An 11,673-nucleotide genomic window follows, 5' to 3' on the forward strand; every position below is an offset into this window, starting at 1 on the left:
AACAAAAAAGAAATGTCAAAGCAGCAGAGAGAGTTGGATTGGTAATAAGGTTGTGAATCAATACACAAAACAACAGGGAAATACTTTGTGGTAATAAAGGTTGGTAATAAGAGAGTTGTGTTGTTCAAAACCACAACTCAAAATGTGTTGACTTGAATGCAAATGAATTCTATATTTCACCATTGGTTCGTGTTCAGAGGACGAACCCACAGAGCATCGCTCTCAGACAAGCAGGCCTTTCAATGAGGATGAAGGGCGCTTTGTCAGACAAAGGCCCTGGGACTGTTCGGTGCTGCAAGTGTGTGTTGTGTTTCTGTATGAGAAAAAGATTATGCAAGGCTCTGAAAAAGACTGCATGTCTGCAAAGAAGATAAAGTCTGTGTGTGAGGGGCTTGTTTGGTGCAATGATAGGCATGTCTGTGCCATAAACAAGAAAAACCCAGAGAAGAGCAATGAGCGTTCGGTCTCACTGTCTGCTTTAGTGAGTAAAGCCAACGGGCAGGACAGTGGATGCTTGTGGAAATGATGGTGAGGCAGTACAACATTGCAGCTATTTGGGAGGAATCATTTAAAAAGGTGAGTAAAAACACTCTCAAAGAGGAAAATGCTCAATTCTGACATGACCACGCAACATTTGGCTGTTTTAGCACCAAAGCTGGAGACTATCCGAGGGGGATTCTCTCTGCGAGATGTGCTTCCACGACATTTCAGGTCTTTCATCTTTCTTCAAAACCTTTTTCAGTGAGCTCTTAATAAGATTACCCAACAGTTGTGAAGCCGCTCAGTCCAGCTTTTCCAGCTGTTGTCGCCCTCATGACTTGACGGTCTCCTCAGGACAAACTTTCAGATCCCTGTAGGTCAGACTGACGGGGATCTGCTGCTGCATCACATACCAGCCTGGAAAAAGAAGAGAGCCGACACGTTAGGGAAATCAGGCCGGAAGCGTTAAAAATTCACAAATCGTGTAGCTTACAATGCACTCAGTTCAGGTTAAGGATTTTGGTCGTTTTGTGAAAGTCTTTGTTTTTACTTTAATCTTGTCAAGAATTTCTGTAGGTTTGTGGAATGTGAGAAATCCCTGTGACTGAATCATGTGAGGAAAAAAAACCCTCATTTTTTGGAGTCACATTCCTTTTAAAAGGTAAGATGTGTTTTTATGAAAAATATAAACTTTAGAAATCTGCCAACTAAATGTTAAAGAACAAGAATATAAAAAAAAACATTTAAAACACTCATCATCTAATGCCATATTTATTCTGTATCAATAACTTATTTGTGCATCAAGGATCCACCTTTACAACAAAAGGGTCAAATCCTGTTGGGATAATTGTTCTACCACGTGATCAATGCCAGATCTGTTCAACAAGAAACCCCCATAAAAAAGAATGAATGAAGCAGTGAACCCAAACCCATTATAGAGTGGAACAAAAAAGGATTTTTCAGTCACCGAAACTGCAAGTTGTTCCACCTAAAAGCAGAGTTTGGTCTGTAATGTTCATCGGAGATACACGTCATCTGTGTGAGACAGAAGGTGAAAAAGCAATCCAATCCTTTTATTTTGAAATCATTTGTGTAAGGGTCCAGAAAATGAGTGTTTGATCGCTAACTTAAGTTCATCTAAATATTTTGTAATGTATCCCTGGTTGGTAATGACAGAGGTCAAAGGTTTCCTGTAGGTTTTCAACGGGTTCTTACACAGTGTAGCTGCTATTTTGGTGGGCAGTAGTCTCTGCGCAGAAAAGGCCAACGAGCCGAAAGACTTATCTTCAAAAACCACCGTCTCTTTTCACTAAACCGACGAAGAAGACCAGCGCATCAACAGAGGCATCATTTAAAGTGGCACACATTCTGGCTAAGCAAAAAAAAGACCTTCACTGAACATCAAAGCTGCTATGACCGCCATGGCAGAATCATTATTCCAGGACCATAAAAATAAGACGGAGATTCTGTCTGCTATTGCCGACGTCCAGCCTGGTGTAAACACTGTGGCATGGAGGGTGAGAGCAAATGCTGTCAGACAGCTGGAGTCGGACCTGGACAGGTGAGTCTGGTTTTAACTGCAGGGTGACGAGTCTGTGGACTTCAGTGAGACAGCTCAGCTGGTCGTTTTCATACGGATGGTATTTAATGACTTTTCCACAAAGGAGGAATTTATGACATTACGTCCACTGAAAACCACAACACGGGGGATGGATATTTACAACTATTTACAACGTTATAAAGGAGTACTTTGTGGGGAAAAAAGGTTCCCATTGAAAAACTGGTCTGATGGGGCACCAGCAATGACAGGATATCACTCACAAGTCATTACTTACTGCAAGAATGACTCGGACTTCCCTAAATGTCCGAGCTATCATTGCATCCTCCACCAGCATTTTCTTTTTTGAAGGTCATGACATTTGATCAGGTTAATAAAATCATCACCTCAATTCGTGCAAAAGCCAAGCAACACCGGCACTTCAAGCTTTTCCTGGACGAATCAAATCAAATCCTGGAGGAAGGTTCTTCAACCTTTTCTCTCTTTGCTCAGTGAAATCAAGGATTTTGATAGGAAATGAGGGGAGAGGATACCCCTTTACTAAGTGACACTGAGTGGCTGTTGGAGCTGGCTTTCTTGGCAGATGTGACTGAAAAAATGAACAACCTGAACCAACAATTACAAGGCAGAGACAAAAACAAATATGTGACATGATCAGTGCTGTGAAGGCATTCAAAGTAAAGCTCAATTTATACATCCAGCAAATAAAACCAACAGATTTCAGCGCTTCCCTTCAGTTGCAAAGATGCTGGAAGGCGATTCAGGGGCAGATAAAGTGCTTGATGTACACATTGTGATATGCAGTCCAAACTATTTTGTATTAATATGAAGGTTTTTTTTATAAGAACAGCTGGTGACAGTTGCAGAACCAGTATTGATTGGGATCTATACATTTTTGGATTGAGTGCAGCTCATATTCATTGAAAAACAAAAAGAATGTGAGGTTATATAGCAATGAGAGGCTCGTAGAGGCAGAACTGGAACCAAATGTGTTTGATTTCATTGATGTTTGCTGCGTAAAACTGACGCGTCTCCTCTGGATCTCGTCTTGCTTCTTTAAGGATTCCCTCAGCTGAAGCGCAGCATCCTCACTATTGTTGCGCCTCCGGTCTCCTCCTTCTCCCCCCTCCCTTCCCTCATCCCTCCATCCGCTCCTTCTCCAGCACACACCGACCTGCCCATCTCCTCCACGGACACAATGACGAACGAATCCCCGGAGGAGGAGAGCCGAGCTCCGGGCGGCGGCGCTGGAGTCGGGATGGGAGCGGCGCGGAGAGGCCGCGCGGACGACAATGTCACCATCCTGACCTCCAGCATGGATTTCCCGAGAGCCAGCAGGAGCCGGGCCGACAGCGCCAACGACGCCGCCCCGAGCTTCACGTCCTCCGTGGAGCTGAGCTCCTCCTCCCTGGAGACGAGCATCCAGACGCGGATCTTCAAGATCATCGTCATCGGGGACTCGAACGTGGGGAAGACGTGCCTCACCTTCCGCTTCACCGGCGGGAGCTTCCCCGACAAAACGGAAGCCACCATCGGTGTGGATTTCAGGGAGAAGGCGGTGGAGATTGAAGGAGAAACCATCAAGGTAAATTCAGCCAGGAGGGGGTGGATGTTCAGAGGGGGTTTCCTCGCTCCTCCTCATCCTCATCCTCTTCGTGGCGCAGATCAAACATCTCCAGAAGGTTTCAGCTGGGAGGCTGGAATCTGTGTGGCTTTGTCTGCAGCAGAACAAAAACAGACTGTGTCAGTTAAATGTCACCATGTCTGCATCAAACTATAGAAACAAGAAATGGATTATGATGCTCAGTCTGGTAAAAATAAATGTAAAACATAAACAAAAAACAAATAGTTGCTGAAAATTAGTCAAAAGCTGAAAAAAAACTTCCTGCAGACTTAATCCTTTTAAATGATTGAAAGATGAACTAATAATATATCAAACACAAAAAAAACAATCCAATAAGTCCTATCTATTGCTTAAAAAAAACAACTCAAGAATAAAAAGCGGAATTACAGGATATTGGTGTCTGACATGAATATTGGCAACCAGTTTCCTGCAAACTGCAGCTCCTACATACGTCGACTTTGCCTCCACAATATGACGGACAGCAAAACATCATGACATAATGAGCAAAAAAAAAAACGTTCTGCAGATGAAGAATAATTGAGTGAGTAAAATATAGAGCCACTCCAATGAAAATTGTGTTTTGGTGGTTTTAACATGTTTCTGTAGCTTTCTTCTCACAATGGAGGACACATATGAAGAAAATTGAGATTAAAATAGCATTTTTTTTGGCATTTTTTCATTCAAATTGTCTTAAATCAGGAGCAGTTGAAATTTGAAAAAGTTTGTTGTTGCACCGGTTATATTAGGTTGGGGTTTGGAGGAGCTGTAAGCTAGCTGGGAGAGACTGTAAACAAAGCGATGATGATGGGAAATGAGGGAAGGCTCACTCTACGCCAACAATTCTGCCTGCAGCTCAGAGGCAAATTTCTAAGGAACTTCTGGCGCTCAGCAGAAACAATGCCCCGGGAAACGACACCGGCTTTTACCCGTAATTTTAATCATAACTAAAAGACGCCTGGGAATGCTTTAACAAAAGATACAAAAAATAGTATTACAGAGTATTAATAATCTGTTTTCCTAAAATGCACCAAAAATTCAAAAACCTGCACTAAGAAGAGCATTAGCAGCCTTCGTAATCTGTGGAAAAATTATACTTAATTTACAAGTAGAAATGCAGCAACACCAATCATTTTGATCAAGAATGAAAGAAAAATGGAACTGAAACAGAATCCTATTTACTGCACTTGTCACTAAACAAACATATTCAGTTTCAATGCTGTAACTCTAACCTGATATCTGGCAGGTAATTGAAGTTACCGTAGTTAGATCTATAACACTGTTCTGAAAGCTACTGAGGATTCATATTTAGCGTTCATTAAAACAACAAAAAATGTTCATTTTTATCCATATTGTCCAAATCCTTTCTGCCTTAACCACAATATGGATATACCTGGAACTCTGTCTCCTACCTGCTGATTTTGAACTGCAGTCCTCACTGTGCCACAGTCTTTCAGAGAAACTTCTAAATATAAGACCCATTAACCTTTGTAGTTTAAAAAAAAAGTAATTTCTATTAGCTGTCATCTTGGTTTAGTATTTTGTGCCTCACGCCATCCCTGAGCCTTAATGCGCTCACCTCAGGCTCGTCCTCTCGTGGTGAAAGGAGATCATTCAGCAGGGCTAAACTCAGAGCTGGGAGCCGGCTGCTGTTACAGGCAGAGCGCTTTGGTTTGTGTTCACCTTTACTGTAGAGTGTAACCCTTGTGCTATCCTTGGCACTTTAACGTTGGGTCATCTAGACCCCACTAGACAGTGCGCTGAACCTTTTTTCTTCAATGATTTGTGATCTTCACTGGTGTCCATGGATTACATGAAATCTTTCCACCTTTATCATGGTAGGGAGAACACATCAATGTAAGGGTGGAGTCATAGGATAGCACAAGGGCTACAGATGGCAACCTGTTGTGTTATTTCTGTGAGAAAATTTCTTTCAAAACACTTTTTTTTTTAGTTCCACTGGTTAATTCTGATATATAATTTGCTGCTGCAGAGGATTATATCTGCACCGTTTATGTAATAACGTTTTTTATACAGGTTTTATTTTTTAAGCAACAAATAACCATAGTTTTTTTTCTAATTTTACTCATTTATCTGCTGCTGACAGTAAAAAGGAAAACATCATAATTATGCCTGATTGCGTGACTTTTGTAAATCTGCAGTCAGACTTTTGGATTTATTACATATTTTTCTTTAAATTCTTTTGATATTTTGTCACGTGGGCTGATTCTGCTTTAATGCAATAGTTTAAAATTTCTTAAACTCACCAAAATCTTGGTGATTCATGGTGACAGACCCCTGCTTTAGGAATGTAGTAAGTGTATCCAAAAAAGTTTTCTATTTTTGAGATTTCAAGTTCTGTAAGTTATTATAGTAGTGGGTTTAAAGGTTGTCTTTTGGACTTGGTTTTCACATGACAGACTTTAAACCTATTACTATGATGGAATCTACCTGGATGAATGAGAGTCTTCATAGACTTATTATAGACTTATTATAGAAGAATGACAATTTGCCTTTTCGTTTTTTACTATCAAACGTCTTTATTAAATTTTGTGAAACACTTCTAACTTCAAATTGCATTTTTTGTCTTATCATAGCAGGACCTAAGATGTGGGGAGTTTTGGGAGGCAGACTGTATATCCAGAGTTTGCTTAGAGTTGGTGCTAATATGGCAGAGCACAATATTCTCATAAGGGCTGCTGAAGATGTAATACCAGAACTGTTAGTCAAACATCAACAGCAAAAGATTTCAATTTTGGCAGCTTCTTTTAAGGGTGTTTTAACAGCCAAACACTCCAGTTGATTCAGTTTGAAGGGATTTGTTGCTTGGGTTTGGTTTGCATTCACACTAAGTGGAGGGAAAACAACTAGAAGACAATTGGCTAAGCCTTTCCAAGGACATTGTACACAAAAAGCACTGGAATAACAAAAGCACAAAAACACAAAAATAAGCAAGATGCAAAAACAAAACAATGAAGGAGTACCAAGCGCATTGAATATGGTGTTTGAACCTGATAAGTTGAAAATTTGCAGACTGGAGGAGAGTCAATGTTTTAGATGTCAGACAAGAGGGATTTGAACCCATATAAAGCACAATGAGGGGATACTGAAAGATCTGAGGGAGCAGGAAGAGATGCAGAAGATCAGGCAGGAATTTATAGGAAATGTCCTTGAAATGTCCAGAAGGATTCTAAATTGAATGCTGAAATTAACCAAAAGTGGTGAAGTTATTCTTAAGATGAGGGCGATGTAATGGAATGAGCGAGTTTTGATAAAAAGGCAATTGACTGAGGTTTGAACCAACTTGAGTTGATGGGAGAGTTTTTTTTTAAGAAGCTTGACTGAAAAGACAAGAGTAACAGCAGAGTTGAGAGGCTGATAAAAGGGCAATAATGATTGATCTTGGATTTACTGATTACTTATTAATATGCGACTGGAATGATAAACATCTGTCAATGATAAAACCCAGAGTATGGGGAGGAGAGGAGACAGAGGAAGAGTCAATAGAGACTAAGCATTTTGTTGTTTGGAGAGTGAGGATTTAGTAACAAAGAGGAGATTCTGTTTGATTTTAAGAAAATTGAAGTGAACCAAATTATAACACTAGGAAAATAAATCAATAAAAAGAGGTATGGAAAAGAATAGACAGAGCTGGGTGTCATCAGCAAAAAAGTGAATGTTGAATTTATGGAAGATGACGCCAACTGGGGAACAATCCTGCGACTATCCTATAACGAAGGACATCTTCAACTCTTTGCTACAAGTTATGCTTTTTTTTTTGTTAATTAATTTTTTTTCACATTTCTGCTGGAGACTCTTCCCACTCCTAGTGATTACCTTTACTTAAAACAAATTCATTAAAATTCATTTACAAAGCACAAACTTGCTAATTAAATGGTAAATAAATACTTGTATAATGCTTCTCTACCTTCCTTGAAGGCCCAAAGAGCTCGACAGTCATGCACACACACATTCACACACTGAGGGTGGCGCCACTGCCAAACACTGGCACCAAACTATAACCACCAGAGGCAATGTGGGGTTCAAGAACCCTTCGACACATGAGCGGGCAAAGTGGGAATCAAACCTGAAGCGGTCTCCAATCAGAAGTCAACCGCCCTATCGCTGCACCATGGCTGCCTTACAAATATACACCTGTTTTCTGGCTTTTGTTGACAAATGTTACTTTTTATAGTAATTTTGAGTAAGCTTAGAGAAACCAGAGTAAAATGTGCATCACATATTGTGACAGATATGTCACAACATTTACAACACAATTTTTAGACTACATAAATAAGGTATTTCAAAAATAAGGTTAGTGTTAGATGTGAGGAAGGTTGCAAAAAATATAATAATACAAGTGTTGTTTTTGTGTTTTGGTTTTTGCTGTTTGGCAATTTACAAAAATAAATTTACACCAACATCATGTTTCTACAGGTACAGGTGTGGGACACGGCAGGCCAGGAACGTTTTCGCAAGTCGATGGTGGAACACTACTACCGAAACGTGCATGCAGTGGTCTTTGTGTATGATGTCACCAACATGGCCTCCTATCGTAACCTGCAGACGTGGATAGAGGTTTGCATTTGTGAAAAAATAAGCACAATATTAAAGCTTTCACACTGATGGACATAATATAAATGGTGCACAGCTAAGGAAGAGCACCTTTTACACAAGCCTACATGTTACCATTTTAAATAACAATATGATAATTCTGTGGTTTCCTTGCTTTGTTTAACTCAACAGTCTGTAGCATTAGCTCTCAGAATGAGAAGATATCAGCTCTCATCTGTTGGACAGAACAAATAAAAAAAAAAAAAAGATGATGAGGTGATCCGTTGCAGCCCTAATCATAAGTTTTAAAATTTCCCATGTATCCACTATTGAGGAATCTCTTTGTGATTCATGAACTTTGGCCATAACTTAGCTAAGTGACCTCTGCAGTTAACAAAATGTTGCTCTGCTTCTTTGATTATCTCCTGGATTGGGGCCTTATTGTACTTGTGAAGTCCTTTTGGTCTTTCCAGGGAAGGTACCACATTTTCTTGAGTACAATCCCCTTCAAGGCTTTTTGGAGTCCCAGTTTCTTTGTTGCACTTTCCAAAAACACTCAAGGGGTTTGTTCTCAAACACATATGTTTTTTACTGTTTCAGGAATGTAACGGCCATCGAGTGTCTGCATCGGTACCCCGGGTATTGGTGGGAAACAAATGTGACCTTGTGGATCAAATACAGGTTTGTATGCACAAAGATTTCATCATGGTTTTAGACTTCATCCATCAGTCATCCATCAGTCTTTGTTCATGTCTGTGATCTGGATGTCTCCTCAGGTCCCCTCCAACATGGCACTAAAGTTTGCTGATGCTCACAACATGCTGCTGTTTGAGACGTCGGCAAAGGACCCTAAGGAGAGCCAGAATGTTGATTCCATCTTCATGTCTTTGGCATGTCGTCTGAAAGCTCAAAAATCCCTCCTGTACAGAGATGTGGAGCGGGAGGAAGGAAAAGTACGACTTTCCCAAGAGACTGAAACAAAGAGTAGCTGCCCCTGTTGAGGAGATTGGGAAGAACCATTAACGAGAAGAAATGGGTTATTGAGAGTCGTAAAGGGGGTATGATGATCTGTTTTTAAGGCTGATGTAATAGATCAGAAGAAAATGGTTGCGCTTTTTCAGGAAGTGAAAAAATTGCTTCAAAATGTTCTTTAGGTTACAAATGAAGGAAAGAAAGAGTTAAGATGTGACATATAGCAGAAAGGATCTTTGTCAGGACAGGCAGGTTCTAAGCAAACATGCAAGGAGTTTTTCTGAAAACCACGCCGGCTTTAATGTTTGTTACAGATATTGCAGTACACATGAATTAATTCTGGCTCTTCCTTATTGTTCTCAACACATATAGTGGTCAGTTCAAATGAAAGCAGGATGTCCCAACCTTAATCTACTGCCTTAGAATCCAAAAAGCTGCCCCCTTCATAGGGTTCATCAATCACTGAGGAATGAGAGGTGTGAAATTTTCGAGCATTTTGCTTGCTGGTCAAACAGTTGTGCAAAATCTTTATGTGGGTTATTTAAAAGAATGGATAAGCCATTAAATGTACCCGGCATCTGCTTAACTTACTGCCTTAGAGGAGAGACTGCTGGCTAAACTCACTATGAGCTCTTGACTGAAGTACAAAGAAAAGATGAGCATCTTGAGAAACTTAAAATGGATAAAATGCTGAGCCAAAAATCGCACGTGAGTCTAATGGACCTATGTAAAAAGATCTGAAAAACTCACTAGTTATTGGCTGTCGAGCTGCATGTCACCTGTTGCTTCAGAAGATGTGAGATCGTCTTACCCTGATGCAGAAGAAATGCTCTCCTCCACAAAGAAGAGACAGCAAGGGCTCTTCTATATCATTCCCGTAGCAGACACATAATTGTGTGCAAGAGCAGAAACATCCTCCTAATTTTTCAGGGCAAATACAAATATTTCCAAACCACAGAGCACTGATTGTCCATTCAGATGCTTCTTAGATGTCATATAACACATAATCTGCTACATACTTAGTATGTGAATTAGATAAAAGCAGCAGATAAATCAAACAGCACACCTATAATGCCTATTTAACAAGGAACTGAATTTTAAAACCAGCTTTTGGAGTAATAACATCAATGCAGGTCTGTATTGACCTCTTAAGGCCCTTTTACACTGGTCTGTACCAAAGTTGGTACCTTAGATGGTTCAATTTGTTTGGTGTGAAAGCTCATTCGAACTCCAGTTGGGACTTTATGAGCAATCGCTGGTTTTATTAAGAAAAGAGGTTTTTCTGAGTTTACCTGCAAGTGAACTCTGGTGTAGATCACAACAGTTTGAATGCACACAGACTACAAATCACATTAAATAATTAAGAATGACTCTGAAAATGCAAAAATTATGAAAAAGTTGGTGTAGTATGGAATGGCTTGATAATTTGCAGGCAGAGAATGGTTTAGCAGCAGTGAAGCCCTTTTTTCCCCATCTTGCTTCAGTCTTGACTTCTTTGTGCCCGAACACTTATGTCCTCTAAAAACAGCTCATTGACGGATCTTCAAGCTGCGCTTCCTTTACGTTGAATTTAAAATGAAAGCCTTTAAGGTCATAAATGTTGGATGTTTTGCCTCAAGCTGTTGGAGCTGTGATTCTTGGCGTCTGTTTTTGAGCTTCAGTATGAATGTTCAAATACATGTTTTCTAAGTTGTGGTTTGAACAAAAGTTTATTTCTAAATTTAGTTGATTGGGTTAAAAAAACTGTGGCTTTTTGACTATTCTTTTTAAGACTTTGAAGTGTGGTTTGTTTGTTCATCAAAAGGGTTTTAAATGTTATTCCAGCTTTTTGCTAAATTCCTGTAACACTTTAAGGTTTGTTTATATGAAGTTGATCAGTTTTGTTAAAAAACCAGATGACTTAAAATTTTCCCAAATGTATACAAGTAAACATTTTAATTTTCTGTGTAGCTTCACAATTTACTCCCCACATCAACCCAGTTGTCTCTATTTTTCTCTCCGATGTCAGCTTTACTCTGAACACCAAAAATGTCACGGAGACCATCATTGCAGCAAGTGGTTCCAAATCATCAATTCACACTGAGGGCGTCAGATCTTTGGACCAACATGTTTAAAGATCCTCTCCCTGTGTTTTGCTGTCTTCATTCCCATTTGTTGGCATTATAAATAGATTTTATTTTATTTAAGATTCATCAAAGCTCTTAGTGCAACTACAGACATGAACGTTTATGATGCTGGCTAAATCGAACTCCAACCCAATAAGAGCAAGACAAACAGCTTTGTCAGAAGCACCAGTGACGTCAAAAGTTTAAACCGGCAGACTGATTCAAGGAGAAAACGATTTATTTGCATCTGATATGACGATGTTGTTACGGGCTGCTGCTTTGATGTGAATTTGGTTTGGTCTGAAGAGCCTGAAACAGCGTCACTACGTTCAGGTAAATGAAAGTGGAAAAACTGACCCCTGACTCCTACCTGTTGAAAATAG

General features: G+C 39.9%; 1 protein-coding gene across 3 annotated transcripts; it reads left to right on the top strand.

Moving 5' to 3' along the window:
• Nucleotides 1-223: 223 nt before the first annotated feature.
• On the top strand, nucleotides 224-11,128 carry LOC101158035 (ras-related protein Rab-33A). Of its 3 annotated transcripts, none has more exons than XM_020706760.2 (5): nucleotides 224-576; nucleotides 3,202-3,623; nucleotides 8,097-8,237; nucleotides 8,814-8,894; nucleotides 8,990-11,128. In XM_020706760.2, exons 2-5 carry the CDS (start codon nucleotides 3,237-3,239, stop codon nucleotides 9,212-9,214), a joined length of 834 nt encoding a protein of 277 aa, XP_020562419.1. In that variant the 5' UTR covers nucleotides 224-576; nucleotides 3,202-3,236; the 3' UTR covers nucleotides 9,215-11,128. The 3 variants fall into 3 exon arrangements, with proteins under 3 accessions (XP_020562419.1, XP_020562418.1, XP_004073600.1); XM_020706759.2 differs by having other exon boundaries at nucleotides 226-576; nucleotides 3,100-3,623; XM_004073552.4 differs by lacking the exon at nucleotides 224-576 and having other exon boundaries at nucleotides 1,551-3,623.
• Nucleotides 11,129-11,673: the final 545 nt, after the last annotated feature.

Source organism: Oryzias latipes, chromosome 10 (genome assembly GCF_002234675.1).
Source record: "Oryzias latipes chromosome 10, ASM223467v1".
Classification (NCBI taxonomy): Eukaryota; Metazoa; Chordata; class Actinopteri; order Beloniformes; family Adrianichthyidae; genus Oryzias; species Oryzias latipes.